The sequence below is a fragment of the Haemaphysalis longicornis genome, unplaced genomic scaffold (assembly GCF_048455015.1).
Source record: "Haemaphysalis longicornis isolate Haplotype H1 unplaced genomic scaffold, Haemaphysalis longicornis Haplotype H1 scaffold_1, whole genome shotgun sequence".
Taxonomy (NCBI): domain Eukaryota; kingdom Metazoa; phylum Arthropoda; class Arachnida; order Ixodida; family Ixodidae; genus Haemaphysalis; species Haemaphysalis longicornis.
Window position 1 is genome coordinate 337,031,728 of NW_027526203.1, and position 24,024 is coordinate 337,055,751.

Genomic DNA, 24,024 nt, shown 5'->3' on the forward strand with positions numbered 1-24,024 from the left:
CGTGGAAATTTTGATGGCATGCCCAACTGGAGGTCCCCGGGCCCCTTCAATCTCTGACTTTGGAACCTTCTGAAATCCCGTTGAATTTAACTACTTCTTTTACAAAACATGCAATAAACAACTCATTAAAAAATAAACTCTGGGACGTCTGCCATTTAGAGATGCCGCTTAGGAAAAAGAGCTATTTAAGGATCCTGAAGTAGGTGCAAGCGCGAGGATGTTCCCGAGCTCGGACAATACCACCTCTATAGCCGAGGTAGTATTGACTCAACACCCGCAGGTGTTGAGGAAGGAAGGCGAGGTTTGACGAGGCCTAGAGAAAAAGAACTGCTTCATTCATATCTCCAGCTGGAGAAGTGTATGGAGCTGTGTTCCACCTCGAGTCGGAAGCGGCGTTACGGAAAACGAAGTGGGAGAGGAGAGTACACACACTCCCTGTCTCCTTCTCCACGTCGCCACCCCCCCCCCCCCTCTCCAGAACTCAGATCGGTTCCGGACAGCTGTGAGGGAAGGGGCGAAAAAAGTTACGCAGTGAAACGTACATGGTTACAAATGGACGGACGGACTTTCAAATGATACCACAATATCGCGAAAGCCGACTCCGTAAATCTCGAAAAAAGAATTAGCCGTACAAAGGCCCACATGAAGCCAGGCAGCCAATCGACGCCAAGTAGACGAAGAAACGAAATAGGAAGCCTCCAGGCATTATGGGCCGTATAGCACAAGTGGCTCGATGAGTGCTACCCAGGAACGCCGTAGGGGGGCTAGACCATCACGAAGAGGCCGATCGGCCGATTTCTGCTCCACCGATATTGTGGTCAAGATGTCAGCGCGCCAGTGGCCCAGAGGCCGATAAGAGAGATTACAACAGGAATAAAACAACACCGGGGCCGACCAGGAAGCCCTCAGGGGATTGTTAGACCTAGGAGCCTGTCTTAGCGCCCTGCAAAATGACACCCATGGCGGCAGGGCACGAGGTGAGTGGTAGACACGGAGGGCGTAGTGTTTCGACTTAAGGTCTCACCGATACCGAACTGAGATGCTTGGACAGATTTTCAAAGGACACCTTTTCTCGTGCGGAGGATGAAAATTTCTCACGTGTTTCCTGGACCTCTATACTTGTTCAAGTCTCGGTGGCCCCGTTAGCGGTTGGTCTAGGCGCAGGCAATGCGCCCCACCGTTGCTTACTTCGTTGGACTGGTTCGTGTTGCTAGCAAACCTGTTCTCTGCAACTGGATATTCGCAGTAAACACTGAGTATACACGCAAGGTAACCGTACTGCAGAAACAGAAGCCATTTTGCCGGTTCTTTTCACAAGCATGCCGTACAGGTGCAGAGTGGCTACCCTGCACTACACCTGCACAAACCTCTCTGACTCGTTTGTACGCTCCGTGAAACGTCAGCTATCGTACGTCTCCGGCAATACGCGTCCCGAGAATCGTGTTCAGATAGCGTTTGCATCTGGGATTAGCGAGCACTTGGCGCGCGTTCTACGCTTCCGCAGTGTATACAGGTAGCGCACGTGGTAACACAAAAGTTAAGGCACTCTCTGGTGAACGTCAAGGACAAGCTAACGAAAAAAAAATCTCAGGCGTTATCTACAGTATTCCTTGCGCATACTGCAATCGAAACTTTCCGTGCGCCAGTAGCGCCTGTCCGTGTCTTCTTTCTTGTGTGTTGTGTATTTGCGCCACTCAGTATGTTTGTAGACCTCAACCAACACGCCCAGCAACACGTTCTCTCGAAACTATATGGGCGAGACAGGCAATTTTCAGCAGACTCAAGCAGCACATGTACGACGTAAGAAAAAAAAAACGTATCATCTAACGCTCTAGCCGAACACGCAGAAGCAACTCGCCATGAAATAGACTGGGCCAATGCGTAAATAATGGAACAAAAGAAGAACTGTACCTCACGGCGTTATTTTGAATCCCTGACAATCCAGACTACGGAGCACTCTCTCAATCGCAATGACGGCCACTTCCCTCACGTGTGCGCACGTTGCCTTCGTCACATCCCGAATCCAACATAACAGGATCACTTCTACCCCCTCATTTCATTGTGAACAAGGCTCCTGTGCGGGAGCCGAAACGTCTTTGTGTTTATAAACTTCCATGGTCGGAGTCAGCTTTTAATTGCTGTTTTGTGTTTTTCCGACCAGACGGCCTTCCGTCCAACTGTGGATTTCACGTGCAGGAGAAGGCTGAACCAAGGACTAAATGGCACTGCTAGTGTCACTATAGATTACGTACCAAGTGACACTAGGCACTACTTTCACCACTACACAAAAGCCTTTGACCTCGCTAAAAGATTTGACGTTTTCGCTATCACACGATCACGGTTTATAAGGTCGACACTCCAAACTCAGAATAATGACCTCTTATACGCACACTAGCCTCTTATATACAGTCGCTGTTGCTGGCATGACATGTGGAATGCTGGCATATATGACGCGCGTCCCGAAAGTACATCCGGAAACGCCGCGGCATCTGACAAAACGAGCTTACATTTTTAGTGGCGAACTACGCGCCCGAAATGCCCTCAGCGGCGCACAACCAACTTTCAATTTCTTGTCCAAGCGTGCCGGGGGTTTTACGGGCATATGTTAACAATATTTTTAAAAATGAGTTGTAATTGTTTGATGTCGAACCGAGGCCCTTTTGCTTAACACTTGTGAATTTATAGCCACTATTGCTTCTGAATTCAAGGTACGACTGAAGGGACTTTTGCAACTTTTATCTATTGTTGGAAATATTTGGAGAGGGGTGAGAGGGGTGGGGCAATTAATTCACCTTGGTTTGTAGGTTGTTTTTATTGTGCATAAGCGGCGCTTTTCCATTGGTCAGTACGAAAAATACACGCAACTGCTATGATACACGCGCCTGGCGAGTCATTCCGAGTCAAGACAAAAATTTGCCCTATAGGCCTTACTCGTTTTCCGTCAACTGAGCGAGCGCAAGTGTAGAAGCTTATTTCTCTACCGTTACGTATAGGTACATAAGAGCTGTATTGCGAACGAGCTCACAAAGCCTGCAGCAAAGCGAGCGCCCGGCGACCAAAGAAAGCCTCAAGGCTTATTGTTGGCGCTCGCACCTGTCAAGCTTTTCGTGACACGCACTGCTTCCATGATAAATTGCTCGAAATTTCTTGAATGTTATTCAGGATCCTCACTAACGGTTAGTATTGAAGGTAATAACTTGCTTTGTCTTCAGTATTAGTGTTGTACGGGCGAAGGGCGTTCCAATAAACGGCGTTCCCGAACTAGTTCTTTTCGGTACGAACAAAGGATCGCCGCCATTTCGATAATGGTCGGTGGAACTGCGACAGTAACGCGTTAGTTTTACGAAGGAACGACAGAGAGAATGGCATTCGTTCTGCAATGGCTCCATCGCCGGGATTTGACTGTTTCTGATGCCAAGGCTTTAAGGTATGAAGCTGGGACAAAAAGCGAGAGGCCGCTAATGTGTTTCTCTTCCTATACACTGCCCAATTTGCGCGCCCTTCCTTGGAGCGTGCGTCCGAGAAGGTCCAAGGCAGTACAATAACCGCGCATGCAGCGGGCCGCAGCCTGTCGGACAACAGGCTGCACTGGGCGCGCACGGCCTTGCAGACGCCAAGGTGACGGGTGCTTTGGCGTCCCTTTAGTCTCCTTCCGTGCAGCCATGAACACTGAAACTAGGAGGACGGCTAAGCTCCGCCTTTAGGAGTGGAAAGCGAAAGCCAAGGTATGGGCAGGCCCGTCGACGTGCCATCCGCACACATGCAAGACAGCGACTCAGGAGGACGACCTGCGCAGGCTGATCATACCGCAATCATTGCACACGTGTTTTCTACAGGCGGCAATGACAGCCGAAGGCGCCGTGCTAGACTGCTCTGCTGTCTGTCAATGTGCACCTGGGTCGCCAGCGTTGCCCTCGCCGTGTGTTTTCAAACAAGGAGTCAAGATGTCAGCCTCGGATTCTTGAAATAGCACCGCTTCCACCCAAAGCCAGCCGAGAGATAGATCTCATGCGCTACAGCAAGCATCCCTGAGAGCTGCAAGCCAAATCTGAGCTCTGTCATTCTATCACTCCACGGCAGAAATAGGGAGCTCGTCTGTCTACTAACCCCTTGTAGGAACGTTTCTTTACATTATGAGAGGCAACCAAGCATCGGAGCTCACATTGATTTGTCTCAAGATACTATGCCTCCTTCAATGTTTAAATTCATATAGTACATGCTGTCCGATGTAGTGGGCTTAGTTTATTTCGACTGAGGACTATACGACACTATATTTTGAATTTAAGAAAGCAAAATGTATCGTTAATGCAGCAGCTCGTTTTAATGTTCGAAGTGCAACTGGAACGCATTCCTCTCGCATTAAGGGAACTCGTTTCAAGATCGGAAAGGCACGGGGAACGTGTACCACACTGGTGCAGTATCAGGTTTCAGAAGAAATTGGCCAAGGTTCCAGAAAGACGTAATCAATCAAGCGATATAATTTCTGACGATTCATTGCGCAAAGACACTAAATATTTGTACCCAGTCGTCTAAGTCAGTTAGTATTCAGTGCAAAAGCCTGCTGTTTGCAAATTATGGCTTTTTAAAAAGACTGTTACTGAAAGTAGCCACAAACTTCCGACAAAGCTGATTATGCGTGCGCTGGAGGCTGACCACTCCTCTGTTCGACCCTCGCATTGCTTTGAACATGCATGAAAGCACACTTTCAAAAAACCCGCTCGCTTAGTTGCCGGCTCTGCGACCACTTGCTGGCTCGTTTCCTCTGCGTACTGCCAGCAGCGAGCGCGCCCTCACGCAGCCACTTGCTTGATAACTCCTTCCTTGCTGGCTTGACCAGTTCAGAGGCTCTCATTTCGTGCAGTCGGCGAATTTCTGAAGTCAACAGCCATTTTGAAATGCGATCGGAATTAATAGGCCCCGCCAGGTCGTTTGCCTGAGCCCTTGGCTATAAAGTGAACGTGTTCGAGGCAAGACCACTTGTTCGAAAAGTGTTGTGGTCGACGAGGCTGATACCGAGCTCTGTCTAACCACGGTCGGTCTTATGCCACGCCAGCCTCTAGCGCGCGTGAATTCTTTGTGTCCGTCGTCGCCAATGACGAAATTGCCATGCCGATCAGTGAAGCAGCCCTTGATGACGGGAATGCTAAAGCCCCGAAAGACAAACAATTGAAGAATGCGCCTGAACAAGCCCAGCGCAGACGAGAGGGCACTGCTGATAAATAGACCTATAGGCAAAGCCGCAGTTGCAGTTGCGGGCATTGTGACCCTCACTGAAATCCTGCTATGGCGCTGTTGTAAGGTACGTGCCTAACAAGCTGGTTCTTAAAGTATGCGGGGATTCGGGCTTGACATAGTTGCAAAACAACGGCTATGGACTGAAATGAGGATTGGTCCATACAGCAAAGAACTTGTAGCGCCCCAGTTACGAACTATACCTTTTGTCATAGAATCTCTTCCACTTTGGCGTGAAGGTTGTGTCCAAAATGGATATCAACTGCCTGCAATGCTCATCGCATTTCATTTTATTCATGACAGGGGATCCCTGTAATTTTGTATTAATGCTCAACCACACTGCCTCGCTGTTACTTACGCGCATCGAGCACCGCATCTCTGAAAACGCCTTGAATCTCGCGCTGCACCAGGACTTCGCGCTAACCTAATATGACAAATTGCGTTCATACGGGAGGCGCACGAGCATTGAAAGACGACTACGACCTAGGGATGAAATGTTAACGAGTGCCCTCAAACCCAAAGACTATAGGATTGACGCCACATTTATAGCAACCAGCAATCAGTGCTGTCGATACTGCGCATACGTCATGTAAAGCGAAGCTCAGCTGGTTCAGGGTTCAAGGCTCACGACGCTGCACAGCGCCAGGAAAAGATGTCATGCACGAAGGGCTAAAGTACGTATCACTTATTGCAACCCTATTGCATTTCCCCCTCCACCAAGAGGGTATCACAAGGTGCGCAGGTGGCGCCTATTGCGTGGCGTCTCTCGTCGCTTTTATAGGGCGTTTCGTTTCCTTGTTGCGCCCCTCGGAACAAGCATTCGCCTTTCACATGACGCATTGCGAAACTTATGAGCCCATCAGGCGCCCGCGGAATAATCCGACAAAGAACCCGACAATAGCTAGCACATGACTAGCGGGCTCTCCTCATATTTCAGCCGCTGCATTTTTGCGCAGCTTCCTTATCCCAGCAGCCTGCGAATCCATCGTTGCGTCATCATGACACACGGCCCGAAGGCCAGCCAACACATTCACTTTCAACTCGAAACGGAGTGCAGGCCTTGAAAGGAAACGCCATGAAAGGAAAACCTCAAAAAGCTCGCATTTGTTACGGACTTCATTTGTTCCCCCCCCACACACACACACAAAGTTAATGTTACGGTCATCATCGCTGTATTTAGGTAACCCCAAAGGGATAGCAATGCTGTACGCCTGTATGCGCGTACGTTTACGGCAGGAGGAAAGGAAACTTCGAAGCAATAAATACCGTGAGTACAATTTTTTTTAAGAAGGTTTACAGTGTTCACAAACGTATTTTGCGAATGTCTGCACACTTCGCGATCGCAACTAAATCCCCCTTATCTAACCGTGCGCCAATATACCCCATCGTTAACACGAGCATTCCCGCCTCGATGGATGCACTTGACTTCCTAAAGTTTAACATTAAGCGTACTTGAGGTCGGGTGCAGCATCTTCGCAACTGTTGGCTCCGGAGTTGACACACACAAACTCTAATAACTCGGACACACGTACGGCCGTTTTCGTGGCCAGTATGCGACCACGTGTTGCGGTTCAGCAGCGCATCCTCAGATCAGTGAGGCGTGCATGAGAAGTCGCATCCCCCGACAAACCGAAACCGAAGGTGCCGGCGCAAAAAGCCCAAAGAACGGAGTATGTGTAATAAATAGAGACGTTATTTGAGGCAAATGTCCAATCTGTTCTTTGCGCTCCTATCACGCGATTTCGATTTATGACCACGAATTAGAGATTAAGAAGCGCTTTTAGAGTGTTTTTATAGTGCTTATAAATGCCCATCTTGGCGTTTGTGCCTAAATGTCTACAAATGCCTATAAATGCCTATTTTCAATGCCTATTTTCAATATCGGCGCCGATATGAACACAATTTAGCCTCAAGTTCCGCTTTCGGGAGCACTCTGAGATCGTTACCTATTTACCTTATCGGCCAGCATTGACTGTGCAGAACTTTATAGCAACCTACTCCTTCAGTTCAATCAACCCCCGGAATATAACCGCTGGCACAAGTATAATGAGACGCTCATCCTCAGTTACAAGAGGAAAAATTTTGAATAAAAAAAATCTGGAGATGGTGTTAGTTTGCTATGGTTTCACAATTATCCCAGTGATACTTGGGCTACGTTCCGCGACATCTCCAAACAGATGTCTTCGAACATGAGCAGTCGCATCCTCGTTTCTAGAAGCACACTAAAATCCAACTCTACTTCCAACGCAACGGTTGAGCATCCAACACACCTTTGTTATAGCCGATCACCCCCCGTATTGAAGAGCCGACGGCGAAACATCACTGCGCAGCTGCATTGGCTTGCGCCTTAAAATTCCCACTGCCGATGGGCTCTGAAACGCGATTTTCCATCAAAAATCTTATCGGCTACCAAACAACTTTTTAAAAACGCTCTTGAAGTGTGCGGAAGTGTATTTGCCAGTGTTGAGACGTGTTGATTGTTCAATTCGGATATCATTGTATACAAGAAAATTGATGTAGTTGTACCTAACAGTCCTCATGTAAAAGATCATTGATTTCTTGATAAATCGTAGTCTCTCTTGCATTTACCATTGGCGTCTGTTTCTGTTTAGTCGTAATGAAATTCCGCCAGACACATTAAGTAGCGCTTTTTTGGGCAGTATTCTGAGCTCTCAAGTATTCTTTTTCATGCCTGTTTTACTATATGCGATGCTCGCGCAAGCGACAGTTACCTTCGAACATAAATTTGAGCACTGCGCTAGTTGAATCAAGCCAATGGATCACCAGTAGTTTAGCAGTTTTATGAGATAACCGAACGGCTATGTTCAGCTGTGTGCACCTTCGTGCCATTATTAACAAAAACAATTTTGGTTTTGCTGTCGTAGATACAGGTCGTGCACGTATGCGTTTGAAATTATTTGCATTTATGTAAAAATTTATAGTACTATTATGAGCAATATGAAAGGGAACACAGGAACGCGTGGCAAACAGCCTCGAAACCGACTCGGAGCGATACCCGGATGGCGCTGTGAAAAACAAAGGGGGAAAGGAGGGCGCTCTTCCACTAACTGCTGGCACTCCCACCCCGCGGGCATTTCTACAAAGCAGCAGCATACGTCATTTCGCCGATAATATGGTATCGTACGACAGCCGATATAGGGACAGTTGTTAGAACAGCGTCCCCCTTTCCACTTTGTTTCCGACTGTGGCCGCTGCGTATCACTGACAGCTGGGTCTGAGGGTGTTTTCTGCGCGTTCCTGTGTTCCCTTTCATATTGCTCGTAATAGTACCTCTATTTCCGACGTTGGAAGCCTAAAACGGTGTTTTGCCTGTCTATTTAAGGCGCCTAAAACGCGTTTTTTTTAATGTCTGAAACCCCGGTCTTTAGTAATAAATAAACCTGGGGGGTGAGGAGAGGTTGTAAGCAAGCTACAACTGACGGAATGCTACCTCGCAGCCCCGATGGTACTGTGCGAACAAGTGTTCGTGGCAGCGGCGGTAGGATGAAACAAGGATCCGTAAAGGCAACACCGTCAACGCCAACTGTAGGACGCGAGAGCAAGGCCGCCGACAGCCACGCTCCCTCCGACCTGACCGAGCTCTAAGCAAGCGCAGTGTGCTCCTGTCCACCTTGGACACGCGGGACGTCGTGTATGCGGCTTACTTCCGGCACAATGCTCTTTGGGACAGCGGTTCCGCCATTTCCGTCGTCAGACAGTGCATTGGCGACAGCAGGCGGTTCACGCACCGCATCACGTCTCGGCGCACGACTGTTTCATTCGATGCGTGCCTTCGTGCCATGCGACGGTACAAAGACCCGGAGCAGCTCCAAAGGCGGCTCAGAGCCCGAGACATGTTACTATCCCCAACTCCACATTCACAGCGGAACCCGCCCCCTTTATCTTAAACAATGGCCAGTTTTCGAAAGCGAAAATTAACGCTACTTTCTGCCGCAGGCACATTGTCTTCGGCTAGTAAGTGGATCTACTTGACTGTTCAAGATAACGTGCTCGATTGTGCACAATAGACTATCAGAGGGCCTCGAGATATTTCTAAACACGGCATCGCATGATCACCTAGGTGCATTCGTGGACTTCACCGGCAGCTGTAGCATGTGTATCACGGCTAAAACCAACGCGGAGTATTGCCTTTCGAGCACGTCGACAGCTGTCAAAAATAAATCGCGGACGCATTGTCGTGCAGTATTTATTGCATATTTTGCGGCGTTTTCTTTTGTATTTAATTAAAGCAAACAGACCACGCAAGACCATTTCATCAGAAAACACCCCAACGACGATGTGTCTCAAAGTCCTTTGCCATCCATTATATAGGAAAAGGTGGCCACTGAGAGCTGGCGATACAAATGGCGACATACAGGGAAACACAATGTTCCGCGAGAATTGCTGCACTATCTCCAATATCCAGAGTTGCCTTGTCTTTTGCAAATACTGCGTCGGCCGAGCTTCGCATAGTGCTCCTCACGTTTTCGAGGAGCGTGTGACAATGCATTGTTACTCTAGTTTGGAGTGGTTGTGGTTCATAATCTTAAGAAGAGATGAGGTTAGAAAAAGAGTGCGCGGATGGCACTGGCTGAGTGCAAACGTGGTCACCACTACCAGACAGGCTAATTCGCTTGAAAATGCAGCGTTGCTTCGGCGTCATATTTCTAGGATGCGCACCTGGGTGTATTACCGTGATCGTAAAACCGACTTACCGGATAGCATATACCCTTCAATAAATCTGCCTGCCAACGGGTGTGCGATTTAGCGCGATATTTTAAGTGTTAAGGATCATGCAACACTTCAGTTCAAAATTAATAACGCGTCTCTTCGACTTGCGATACCGGGCTGACCCCCACTGCGGAAGACGCTATTTGATATTATTTTAACATGTATTCCTGTGAAGAGCGCCAAGGCGGCCGGCGGACTCTCCCGGACTATCCAAGGCTGGTGAACATGAGACCAACCACGTCGCCTCGGTGAAATACATAGATTACGGAGAATAATATGCTTGTACCGCCTCTGGAGATAAGATTCTTGTACCCACTCCGGAGATAACAACAACAACAACAACAGCCTATTTAGGTCCACCGCAGGACGAAGGCCTCTCCCACTGACCTCCACCCGATCATGAACGATCATGAGCGATCGATCATGAAGGAGAATAACAATATACTTTTATCTCATATCATAAACGACGTATCGGTATACATTTAGATCGTTCGTAGATGCGTTTACTCAGTGCGCGAAAAATAGTCGCATGGGTTTGTTCTTTGTTGGCGATTTGAGGCTGTGAATGTTTGACGATCGATTGGACGCACTTTCAGCGAAAGTGGGACACACTTTTAACGAAGGTTCTGACGCACTTTTGACGCAGTTTTGCTGTGAGAAAGCTTTCGCGCTTCTCTCAACTTTCCTTACGAAGGGACGGTAAATGTTTTTTGTAGGCTTTACGTACACAAGGACTGTAATACTGAAAACGTCATACCCCAGAAAATTATTCTGGGAGTCTCTTTTTGCAGCCGCCGATTTTTCAGTGAATGAGACACCGAGAAGACACACTGCTGCTCGTACATGCAGCGAAAATGAGGGACGGATCATTGCGCTCTCGAGTCTATAGCGCCGCACACTCGCGCACGGACGTGTGCGAGGAAATTATTTCCGTGTCCATGAAGTATATCAGGGAAAGAGAACGGAGCAAGCTGTGGGGCAACGACAGATATCCATCAGGGGGCTATCATTTTCCGCCTCCGGTGCTTGTGTTATTCCCGTATGAAAACAGTGCGCAGCATTTGCTGCGCTCACATGCGAAAACAACATGCACCCAGTTCGCTTGCGTATTGCGCAGCAAATTGGCTCCAAATCAACCGGTTATAACAAGAAATCTTATCCGACCGAGTGACTCAACCACCACCGTCTCTCTCTCTCTCTCTCTCTCTCTCTATATATATATATATATATATATATATATATATATATATATATATATATATATATATATATATATATATATATATATATATATATATATATATATATATATATATATATATACTGTAATAGAAATTGGTGCAACCACTGGCCAACCAGCAACCAGCCCGTATGGCCTCTCACCCATCATTGTCATCACCTGCCCTCACGAATCGTCCAGCAGTGGCCGCGAGACAGAAGAAGCTGAAGACTAGTCCGACATTATTCGACATTTGATGACCGCACCTCGCTAGCAGTAAACCCCTTGCAATATATATATATATATATATATATATATATATATATATATATATATATATATATATATATATATATATATATATATATATATAGACTGAAAAGATAAAAACTCACACAGAGCGCGAAAAAAATAAGGTTAGTAGAGACAGAGACAAACGAGAAAGACGTAGAAAATAAAAATAAGTTTACTGACGTTTCAGTGAGAGGACTCCCTTTCTTCGGAGGTACTCTCTGAAGAAAGGGAGTCCTCTCACTGAAACGTCAGTAAACTTATTTTTATTTTCTACGTCTTTCTCGTTTGTCTCTGTCTCTACTAACCTTATATATATATATATATATATATATTTATATATATATATATATATATATATATATATATATATATATATATATATATATATATATATATATATATATATATATATATTGTAAGGAACAATTGGAGCAGGGAACGGTGTGTGCGGAACCATCGCCAATATACACGTGGGTATCTGCTGCGGACCTGTAACAGTCATCATCAGTGCCTGTCTGTGCGTCTAGCAAGGTGATCTCCGACTGCTCTCACCCATCTCGCGCTTGGACAACTGATTGAATTAAACACCATTGGAATATATATATATATATATATATATATATATATCTTCAGTGCGCACAGTGCCACGGTGTACTGGAACGACCAATGCTGCGTTCAGGGGAGAAAGTCTTGCGAATAACGAGGCTTTTACCTGCAGTATTACATCGTGAACTCGTGTAGGCGCTTGAATTGCGCAATGCCACCGCATAAAATACTTTTTGGAGCCAAATCAAATACCGAGATTCCTCATGGCCGTAACCTGCCACATTGATCGCGCCGATGAGTCATTCCGCTCCGTTGTGGTGAAGGAGAGGCACGGGCATTTTTAAGACAGCACGCACAACTGCCTTCATCCTCCTTAGAAACCCGGCTTCTTTTCACGTGAGACGCTCAGCTTCGCTTCATGCGCTGGTGGCTTTGTCAGCTAGGGCGTATAACCTCCGTCATTTTTTTCTACACTTTTGCCTGCAGGGCACAGTCGAAGAACAAAAGATGTGGACTCTTGTAGTGTCTTCTAGACAGTGGTGGAGGCAGGATCATCCCTCGTAAGTGCCTCAGAAACTAGCACTACCAAACTTACAGTCCGCGCACTCCTGCCCTCAACCCTTCCGACTGGTAATTTAGTGACGCTACTTCCGACCATGCCCAAGCGTATCCTCCCCAACATCCAACTCCGCTCTTCCATGAGGTCGCAATGGATGCGTCTATGTTTCTAGATACACTGCTCTTCCGCATGACAACCTGGCTCCTCTTTCCTTGAAAAATAATTGGGAAGTTTCACCTGATCGAGGTGACGTTATTTTTCTTTAATCAAGCGATTCTCAGGACAACTGCAAAACAGCGAAAAAACGAGGACTAACAACCTGGAGTAGACAGCCCGACTGCTGAAAAACGTCTGAGCGTAATCATATTGTGGTACACAAGCCTAGAACCAACAGAGTATGGTGACGCAGCATGCGCAGGCTCTCTGTCCCCCAAAAATGCATTTCCCAGGAGTTATCCCGGAGCCCGGCGTTCCATGACACGCAGCGTATGGTATAGCCCGCGCGTCACATGGCAGGTAATGAATGGGCCTCGTATTTTGCCTACTCTGCTCGCTTCACCGCAATCACTGGTCACCAGGTGCGCTGTGGTGAAACTGACCAACGGGGCAGTTCAAGAGGAGTGTTGTACGGAACGGCTTTCCTGGAACTTGGAGGAACGGAGGAGGAACGGAGGAACGGCTTTTGGAGGAACGGAGGAACGCCAGCGTTCCATTAAGGATCGGTGGAACTGTAACGGTAACTCGTTAGGTTCATGAAGGAACGGCAGGAACGGCGTTCCTTCTGCAAACGTTACATTGCTAGGATTTGGCTGTTTTTGATGCCAAGGCTCGAGTATAAAATCCATAATTCGCTACTGTGTAATTCTGTTCCTACAAGCTGGCCCTTAAGTGGAACGTGCTTCCTCGAAAGTCTAAGGTAAAAGAATAACCACTCAGCGGGCCGCAACTTGTGCTTGCTTTCATGCCGGTTGAGCTTACGCGGCGTGCGGCGGGTGAATAGCGCAGCCGCGAGAATGCTTGTCACCTTTCATCGTTTGTCTGGAGAGGCCAGGATGCGCGTTTGGGCGATAGACTTCTTCCCTGCGGGGTGGCGCTGAAGGTCCCTTGTGAAACCACCATATCGGTATATTGTCACCGGATTAGTGCGCGCGAGGCGCCGGTGCGTTGCTGTCCTAGGAGTTGCGTTCGCGGTGAGGTCATTCGAAGGGTCACCGGCTATCAATAGGGCTGGGCGCGCAGCAGTGTCTCGGGATGCTGGACTGCTCGAAGTTACAGAGTACGGACGCAGCCCGTCACGGCGCGGCCAGTCGCCGATCTTGCGGGAAGGGGTCGACGTGAGTGCCAGGTCCTTTTGTATTGCATGCGTCGTGTTGACAAAGGACAGGAATTTCGTCGTTTTTGGTCATAATTTCGTCGCGTGCCGTATGAACAATACCTGAGAGAGGCCGCCCGAACGTGGACGGCCAGCGTTCAGAGTTTTTTTAGTGCGTCGGTTTCAACCTGTGCTTTGAATTTTTATAGTGAAATGTTTTTTTACGCACGTGATTAGGCTCTGCGTTATTTCTTGTGTTTTTCCCTTACGCGTATTTCTAACCACAGCAACTGATTTTTGCGTCGCGTCCACATATTTGGCTATCTGTGGTTGTTTCCTTTATCTACTACCCCGATTGTGTTATTGCGCGTAGATTTCATGTGTGACTACGCGTGTGACTTATTTTTTTCAACTTGTTATCGTCTTCCTACTTAAACTTGTATTACAAACCTCGTAGCCATTACTTGTTCTGCTGTGTTTTGTTACTAGCATTTGTCCTGTATGATCCGCAAAGCTTCACTTTTGTAACCCTTTTACTCAATTCCCTGCAAATGGCCTGTAAAGTATGTTAAATAAACCGCAATATTGAATAATAATTCATTAAACGCCTATCTATTGTTCCTCTCGACACAGTTTCTTAAGCAAGAAATTTAATGATGTTAGGCATGGGAGTAACTTTCTATCTGCCCATGGGAAGTGCACTAACCCAACTGCACATTTGTAAGACCGAAGTGGAAAGTGACATATATGTTGCACCCATAATAGACGAGCTCCAAAATCGCAGTTAGCTATGTCTGGAGTTTGTCCGGTGATCCCTGAAAAAATTCGTCTAGGAGCGTTTCTTTGGATTCTTTTTATCTCCAGATAATCTGCTGCAAGCGGTGTTCCTCTTCCTATAATATACGTACTTCGGTGTGAGTTTTAAATTTCTCACTTTGTTTCGCCTCACGATTACGCGAAACCATATTTTAATTGTAAAAATGAAACGTAATGTTAATGTAACGACACGTTCCAATTTTCGAAGTCGAACTGGAACGCGTTCCTTTCGCAATAAAGGAACTTGTAACGGGAACTCGTTTCGAAATTGGGAAGGAACAAGGAACGAGCTTTCGTTCCTGTTTTAGAGGAACGTGTACAACACTGTTCAAGAGTGTGGGTCACCTGCGGCTGGGACGGGCTTCCGCTGGTATTCATGACCTCGGACACACGCATGACCCCGAGGCAGGTTCCTAAACATGACGCCCGCGCTGAGGGAAAGAGCAATGCGCTTGGGATCATAACGGAGTGCACCGAACATTCTGCGTTCAAAAAGGAAGCAAGGGGAGGGTTAGGCGCCCCTTTGACAATCTCACAATAAGCAACTTTCAATGCGATGCCATGCACGGTGCGGTGGCCAGAGCGTGCAACGGGGGAGGGGTCCGATTCGGCGTAACGGAGGAAGGTATTGCTTGTCCCATCCTGCCCAACCGCATGCCGGAAGGATGGACACAACAAAACCCTGGGGGCTGGAGCTATAGAAAGCTATTGTCATTCCAGGCAGCGACCACTGACTTCCCTCAAGTCTACGGTTAGTAAAAGGAGGCAAGGAAGTGTTATCCATTGTGTCACGGTCGGAAGGTGGGCTGATTGAGGCCAGCCTAGGCTTCCCCCTTCTTCAGCCGCTGCCAGCGACCCTCGAGCCGGTTATTAGATGCGCGCGGGCGCGCACACACGAACGGTGTTACATTAATGGAAAAACTCGTTTCGTCCCTTATATTTTGAGAACACTGAACTTTGCTCTCCAGATTGTCGATATTTTCGCAAATACTGCCGCGCGTGTTATAAAGGTCGTATAACCACAACAGACCACGAAATCATGCGCACGTGGCACTTACAATGACACTGCTTCTCTGATAAGAAAGCCACCGTGAGTTCCGTTTTGGCGACACGTCCAAGGTATTTGTTTTCTTTCCTGTGCATGAAGGTTTTCTTGTCTTAATTGTTTTTTACCAGCATTCCATTATTTTCTTTTGTCTACGATAGATGATTGACGCAGTGATTCAATGGGCTTTTTTTTTTCCTGCTACGACTGGACGTAAGCGTCGCGTGCCCGTCAGTGCACTACCGGAGCACCCAGTGTCTTTTCTTTCTTTTTCTCTTTTTGTAATCACTACTTGTGCCTCGCTTGATACCTTTTTATTGCATTCAAAAAGGATACATTATGTACTGGTGTTTTTGTGCCATAATCTCCACTGGCAGATCGTTTCACCCCTCATTCATTCAGAACTCACTGAAGTCCCGTAGACCGTAGTTCCCTGATGGAGTGGCATACCATCAGGTGTTCTGCGAGCCAGCGTCGCCCCCCCCCCCCCCTTGGCGGAAACGCCAGTGCATACAAGCTTGGTCGCGTGACTCAGGTGATGCGAGTGACCCTTCATTACGGCATGCAGTTCGAACGAGACCTGCAGGCGTTGAGAGGGCGCGCCGCGTTTCCTTCGGCAAATGCCACAAGGGTCTCTCATGCGTTGTTCGAATCCCTAGTCTCCGAATCGAAAGCCTCCCAGAGAACTTCTGAGACCGGTAGCGTGAACTGCGGGTGCACCAAGGCTAAATTTTTGGCCTGACTATGAAAGCCTAAGGACTCGCCCACATGGCCCGACCTGTCCTGCCGCAGGAGTTATAAACTTACCCGCCAAACCTACTTCGCTCTAGTACCGCATGTGTTCCAAGAACACTCGCAAATTTTTTTGCCGCAGAAATATATGTCTTCTGCGCAAATATATAATTCGCTTATGAACCCGAACCCTTTTTCAGATGCCTTTGGAAGACCCAGAACAATAAAAAGACTTTTGCCTGCGCGGCTGTTCCTGAGCCTTTCCAACTCTGGACGCAATGACAATCGTGTTCCGTTGCAGCAGGCATTACTCTACCCTTTTGCCGGAAAGTGTGGAAAAAATGGGGCCCAACACAACGATTTTACGTCACCGGACACTGCCACCTCGGGATACTGCCGCCTTACACACTTACTTTTGGTTCAGGCTCAGCGACGCCCTTCGTTTAGGAAGCTTTGGAATGAGGGCTGGTTGCAATCCGTTCGCTATAAAGCGCGTGCGAACAAGAAACACTGGCCAGAATGAGCCCTTGCACACCTCTGGTGCACCCATCATGTCGTCCGGGCTACGCGCAGCTCAGGAGCGCGCTTGTCAAGCCCCGCAAGAGGCCATAGGAAGGACTTCCTTCCAGGAAGGCCGCCGCATGCAAACAAAGGCAATCACGGCTAAAGGAGCAAACAAGAATTAGGCAAGGCCTACCAAAAATAGGCACTCGCCGCGGTCCCAAGTTTATGAAACTGCGCGGGGGCTGCTCCCGCATGCTTCCTGCTAGCCTCACCCGCACGGCGCCCGAGACGGATTATGCGCGGCCTCTTCCCCCCGACAAAACGGAGAGCCGCCGGTGTTATTACTGGCCACATTACTCCTTTCGCTGGTCCCGTCGAAGTGGGCGCTGCTCCCGTGCTCCATTTCCTCCCGCGGTCGCACAGATTGGGCCCAAAGGGAAAGTGTAAACGTTTTGAATAAACCGCCTCGCCTTGTTCAAGAGATATACAGCCGGGGCATTTCCTCTTTGGGTGGACGCTATCCGGTTAGACGACGACCACCGGCCCCTGGAACCACCGGAGGATGGCGGAACCGATAACCAACCCAGTGAGCGCGGGCACGTGCTGGATCGCCACCGCAGCGGGGGCAATCTGCGATAGGCGGCTTGAATAAATCGGGAGTGCAAGGCGCCCAGGTTGTATACGAGCCAGAACTCGCACATACGAAAACCTAAACCTAGGCACGTTTTAAGCGTCGCAACAACTCCTCACTCAGTAACTCCGCGCCCACGCGCAGGAATCTGCCCATGAGTGAGGAGATGTTCTTGAGGGAGGAGCATTTCTTGCCATAAGTGCAGGAACCTTCACGCTGTGGCCGAAGTTTCGGCAACTGCATTTATTCACAACATAAGTCGGGCATAACCGGCTGCGAAAGAGACAAATAAAAAATGTGTCTAGAGCTGGGTGCGTCGTGACTGCATGAAAATAATTCAATGCCCGGGTACGTGGTACGTGTCGAGAGTGAGGGAACGAAACGGTGACTTTCCACGTCTTACACTAACTTTAGAACTGAAAATACCGGCGTTATAATACTTCGCCGTGTTCCACATTACAGAGCTCGTAAAAATGCTCACCAGCATAATATCCGTGAAAATACCCGAAGCGCTCTACGTTGTATAACGACTAATTCATCTCGGAGTTAGTTTTTTTCATTGGTAATATTTTTGCATTTAATAAAGACACTCTTATATTCTATAAGTCTTACCGCAGGTAAGTCAAATTCCCTGTTCCTGCTTTGCCGGCATAAATACACGTACTTATTCAGGTATTAGTTATAGCATCGCTAAGTCTTACGGCAGCGCAAGTGAGGGGGCGTCCTACAGGTCTGCTGGAGGCAGCAAACTCACCAACGCTGCCGTCAGAAGATGGGTCCCACCATTGACCCATAGTAATAACTGAAAAAAAATCACGTCCAAACAGAGCGGACGAAAACACGTAAGAGCACGCAAAAAGAAAAAAGAAAAGCACGAGAGGTGGGTTAGTCATGAACGAGCTCGCACGTAGCGTAACTCTTGGAGGAAAACTAGAGAAAAGGGAAACTGACTCGTACTGAACTGCTCGCGGGCGAGTCCGGCAGTACGCAAACCAACTCCTGAATGCAGCAGTCCGGGATACGCGTCGAGTACAAGATGGGCCAACAAACACGGGCTAGACGGGGCCGCGTGCTACGTCGGCTCGAGGAAGCGGTGCAGGAGACGTCGGGTGCGCTTACCATGCCAATTTCGGCTGCGGGGCCGGTGATATCGGCGATGCCGACGCCGATCTCGTACTCCTCGCGGTCGAGGCCTCCGATCAGGCGGATGAGGAAGAGAAGAGCGATGAGGACGTAGTTCCACATGCCCGCTTCCATGGCGTGCTCCGGAGACGGCGCGGCCTGCTGCGACGACGCCCGCGATCCAGGTTACACGACCAATTTAAAAGTGAGCCGCTCTCCCGCGCCTGCCGGACGAGGTCTTCGTTCCCTCACGGCGGCGGCTTTCGCGGAGAGGGCAATTTTTATGGAACGCGGCGCCCGCCGCTGGTGGCGACCCCCGGTGGCTGCCACGCTAGCAGCCACCGCGCGCCGCAGCGCGCGACCGCCTTTCTTGGCCGAGCGCAACCGCTGCGGTAGGCTCTTCTCGCGGGCGCTCCTCCGCAGAGTATCGGAACTTGGAGGAAAAAGAACAATGTATGGCACCGTGACACTCTCGGATAAGAGAACAGGCGGAAGCGCCATTTCGTCCGGGTTCGGCGTAGCTCTCGGCAGAACCTCTTGTGACACCCATTTCGTTCCTCGCTGACCATGTGTGGCGCCCAGTGGCGTGGCTGTTAATTGCTTCCATTAATGAGCTTAAATGCCACCCCCCCCCTTTAATCGCAGTTTGTAAAGCGAAACTGAAAACCAAAAACTTGCGAAAAAAAAAAAAGAAAAGTCTCTCTGGTCGACTTTTTCGTACCTTTTAGCAACTCTTTTTTTTTCTCGCTCTTGTAGAAAGCTAATATTCCACCCGTTGATGGAAATTCAGCCTCATTATGCAGCTTCAAATAACTAACCAGCTGCAGTTGGGAGCGCGTCCGCTGAAGCCCTGGTCCTTAAGCCCCCGCTTCCTCTGAAGGCAGCCGTCGTCGGGCCCATTACAACAATTAAACAATAAAAAACTATACATCAAACGGATCACGGCAGCAGCGAAGTTCGTTAGTTAGAATTGGGGTTAGTTCGTGCAGAAACGTACATGGTCGAGACATTGGGCGCACGATAGAAATGACTCGCGCCATAAAAATCCAAACATTATCATCATCACGATAGAAATGACATGATGACGACAACTACTGTGATGGTGGTGGTGGTGGTGTCCGCATAAGATGGCGCGTACTCACTCTGGGGCGTTGACCAAGGATAATTGAGTTTAATAATTTGCATAATCCAATTTAAAAAAGGGACAATGAAAGGAGCCGTCCACTTCTAAATGTCGGGAAAAACAGAGCAGAAATAAACCTAACAGGAACGGCCCACGAGCAGTCTGCGGTAGAAAACAGTGGATGGCGCGGCACACGCACCCATGGCAGTGACCCAGCTCGGTGGCCCCGAAAGACAAAAGTGTGGGAAGCGTCAAAGGAAACACCCGCGCCCTGTTTGGTTTTCTTTCTTTTGGTCACGCTCCGCTGTTCGCGCTCGCTTCTTCCATGCGCGCTAGTTACGGCGTCAGAAATTGGCGCGTCAGTGCTGTTTGAATAAGGCAAAACGCAATATTTTTCCTTACTAATCGGATCTATGAAGTAGCGCGCGTTTTTATTAGATACCTCGCAAAAAATAGCACGAAAGGTTGCCGTGAAAGCAAGAGGTAACTGCGCAAAACAACGAGTCATATAACTTCCTCCTCAATTGTCCGCACAACTGTGGAAGTAGACACCGCATAATTGCAGCCACCGCACGAATTCCTCCTGGGTTGCTTTTGTTACGTCTCATCCCCAGTAAACACTGCAAGAATGCTCATTGCAAGCCGTGATCATCAACACCAGTTTCTTGCGAAATTGAAGAGAGATGATGAACAGCCTGTATGCATAAACAAGGAATTATCCCAACAGGGGAAAGAGAATGAGTGGGTGGGATTCCTCGGTGCAATCAGGCCGGGTCAGCTGAAGGCATGGCGGAGCTCGCGTGAGCACAGGGCAGCCGAGCAGAAGAAGGCAGGCCACTACACTTGCCAGGCCACTCGTAATAGCATAGTTGCCTAATCGATGAGTGAATTCATGATCGGGGTGAGGTGTATTTTCCGGAGAAGAGCGAGGAGGGAAGGCACGGCGCAAATTTTTGTGACCGTTGTGGAAGGCCTGACAATTCCAGATTTAAAAGGGCAGGTTAGGTGGAAGATGTGCATGAAAAACTGACAAAATCCAGCACTTCTTGTTTCAAAAGAGATTTCTCTTTTTTGTGTGTGTTCTGGCAAGCTCACTTTGCCTCCTGTCAAGGATTTTTTTCGCTGTGCACCCTCGCGTCCGGTTTTCGTTGAAGGTTTTGCAACGCGACTAAAGCTGGGCCAGTTGGTTTATGATTTTTGAAGAGTACCAGTGCCGTCCGTTTGGGTACCAGTGTGTACCAGGGCCACCTGCACGTGTCTTCTCCCATCTTGCGTAGCATCTATACTGGTTCACACTTTTGCAACGCCGCATGAAGTTCATAATATCAAGGCAGTCCTTTTCGTACGAATCCGATCATCATCTTTAAAGTTGTCCACTCACTCAATCAATCCCCAGAGCGATCTATCTCCACCACTATGAGTTCCCGATGCACTTTTTTTTATAATTTTCCCACATGCGGGTACGTATGATTGACTGATTCAATCGTTTCTATTTTATATAGTACAAACATTCCGCCCCCAAACTAAAAGCTGTTCGTGTATCTTGTGATTGTGTCGCAGGTCCCCCCGCAAATGCGCAGCAAGATTAATGTGCCCACTCGTACAGAGAATTGATACCGCTTAGGGAATGCTGAACAGTTGAAAGTGGACTTTCATCATTCATTTACTCGGTTAATCAGGGCTACGTGCGAATACTAATTTATCGGGACAAAGGTTTATGAGAATCGTATTCCATCAGATTCCGTGATTCAAACGGCTTTTCTTGTTGTACTCTTTTCAGTCAGCCCCAAGCGGTGCAACGAAATGGTGCCTCTTCTTTTGTGAGCTGTTGGTAGGCTGGCCGAATATTAGATGCAGTCTTCTACTTTCCCAGCCATAATGGAGTGTCTTTGAAGAGACGATGCGAAGGCAGGGGACAAAATGGGAAACGTACGTCAAAAACCCGATTGATTGCCTACAAATTCTCGTATTGTAGCATGTTCTGCGGTGACACCGTACTTAAAGTATTCAAAAGGAACAACATGGCTAGAAGTTTAGCGCTGTCGGTTTTTTTTTTTTTTTTTTTGCGCCTACGGAGCTACATGTAAGCCAGCAAGCCAATACCGAGGCAAACAAAAAAAAAAAGATTGACACTCAGCTTTGCTAACATAATTTGACAGGACGGTGAAGCGGTTAAAATACGAAAAAAAATGCATTGTAAAATGAATGACAGATTTGCTTTGAATTACGATTTGACAACACTTTATTTACGAGTGTATTGGCCGGTAGTCGGAAGCAGTCCCAACGAATGCGAGAAACAAAACATGGCCGTTTCTAGTTTGCAATTTAGCATTCTTCTGAATTATTTAGGCAAATGAAACTTGAAATGACCGCAGTTTCATTCTAGCAGACAAAAATGGGGCTGTAGTTCGGAAAAAACCTGTTGCAGCCGTTTCCTGTATTCACATTCTCCTCCTGCTGAATCCAGTGCCTTGACAGCTCACGAAAATTACTAGTTACGACTAGTAATTTTCTAGTAATTTACTACTAGTAACTTACTGCTATCAGCAGAAAATTAATAATAAATTACTACTAGTAGTAAATTACTAGTGGATGTAAGTACTGGTAATTTTCTAATAGTAGTAGTAAATTACTAGAGAACTAATTATGACAAGTAAATGAAACTCGGCTTAATGACATAGCCTTCGGTCTTCTTAGCAGGCCATCGCACTATGATTTTTTTCCTCCAAGATATCTATCTACATTAGATTCAGAGCTACAGAGCATCCCGGGATGCAAAAGCTGGCTTTGCGCAAAGCGTATTCTGCGGACGGGACATGGCATGCAGCAATCCTGATAACTAAGCTATATATATATATATATATATATATATATATATATATATATATATATATATATATATATATATATATATATATATATATATATATATATATATATATATATATATATATATATATATATATATATATATATCTCAACTTTCAATTTTTTGACGCGAGTTTCCCAGCTTTCCATCCTTCATTAAGGATACAAATGATTTTCCCTCGGATATAATGAAGATTGAAATTCATAACAACTCTTTAGTTGTTACCCTGGATGTCGTGTCGCTATACACAACATTCCGCATGCGGATGGAATCACCGCTGTATCATGTGCCTGTGAGCGGTCGGCGGGTGACAAACCTATCGATTCTCTCACCCTTGAAACTTCCCTTCACCTTATCCTTGAGCTTAACAATTTTGAGTTTGATGGTGTCAATTACGTGCAAGTCGGTGGAACGTCAATGGGAACCAAAATCGGGCCCAACTACGCGAACATCTTTATGGGCTGTCTAGAGTCAAACTTCCTCGCAACCCAAAATTTGAAGCCCCTGTATCACAAAAGGTATATAGAGGATATATTCATGATATGGCAGCATGACGAAATGGAACTTCCTACGTTTGTTGAGGCTTTTAACCTTGCGCATCCTACTATCTCCCTCTCTCATTCCTACTCTACGCATAGCATAAATGTCCTGGATGTTACAGTCACAGTTTCTCAGGACAGGCTTCAGACTAAGCTCTATAGGAAGCCTACGGACACGCACCAGTATTAGCACTTCCACAGCAGCCATGTCAGGCACTGCAAGACCGCAATACCTTATAACCAATCTCACCGTTTTAGGCGAATCTGCACAAGCCAAGCGTATTTCGATTCTAACTGCAGATAACTTAAAACCGCGCTCTTATACCAAAAATACCAAGATCCAGTGATGGACGACCCGATTACACGAGCTAACCAGTTGAACCACACCGAAATTCTCCGTAAAAAAGCTACGAAACCCAATCCACAAACAAACCTCGTTTTGACCCGTTCGGCCTCTTCCCCGAAAGTTGCATCCGTACTAAGAAAACATCAGAATATCCTTGTTCAAAGTTAATGCCTAAAAAGAACATTTCCCGAGCCGCCACGTGTTGTTTATATATAGACGCAGCAAAAATTTGGGTGACGTTTGCAAATCCAGCATCAGCCGACAACCGACTACTGGTTGCATGCCCTGTAACAAACCACGGTGTAAGGTATGTCCACAAATAACCACCACACAGCGCGCCGCCAGCACAGCTTCAAACTATTATGTTAATGTAAAAGGGAACTTTAACTGTGATTCTGCCAACG

General features: G+C 47.5%; 1 protein-coding gene across 1 annotated transcript in view; it reads right to left on the minus strand.

Moving 5' to 3' along the window:
- Cdase (neutral ceramidase) overlaps nucleotides 1–19,015 on the minus strand; it is a 121,423-nt gene extending 102,408 nt beyond the window's left edge. Inside the window, exon 1 of the mRNA XM_077684094.1 lies at nucleotides 18,741–19,015. Within this exon, the coding sequence (XP_077540220.1) occupies nucleotides 18,741–18,878 (138 nt within the window). The 5' untranslated portion in view covers nucleotides 18,879–19,015. The remainder of the gene's footprint in view (nucleotides 1–18,740) is intronic.
- Between the last annotated feature and the right edge of the window lie 5,009 nt (nucleotides 19,016–24,024).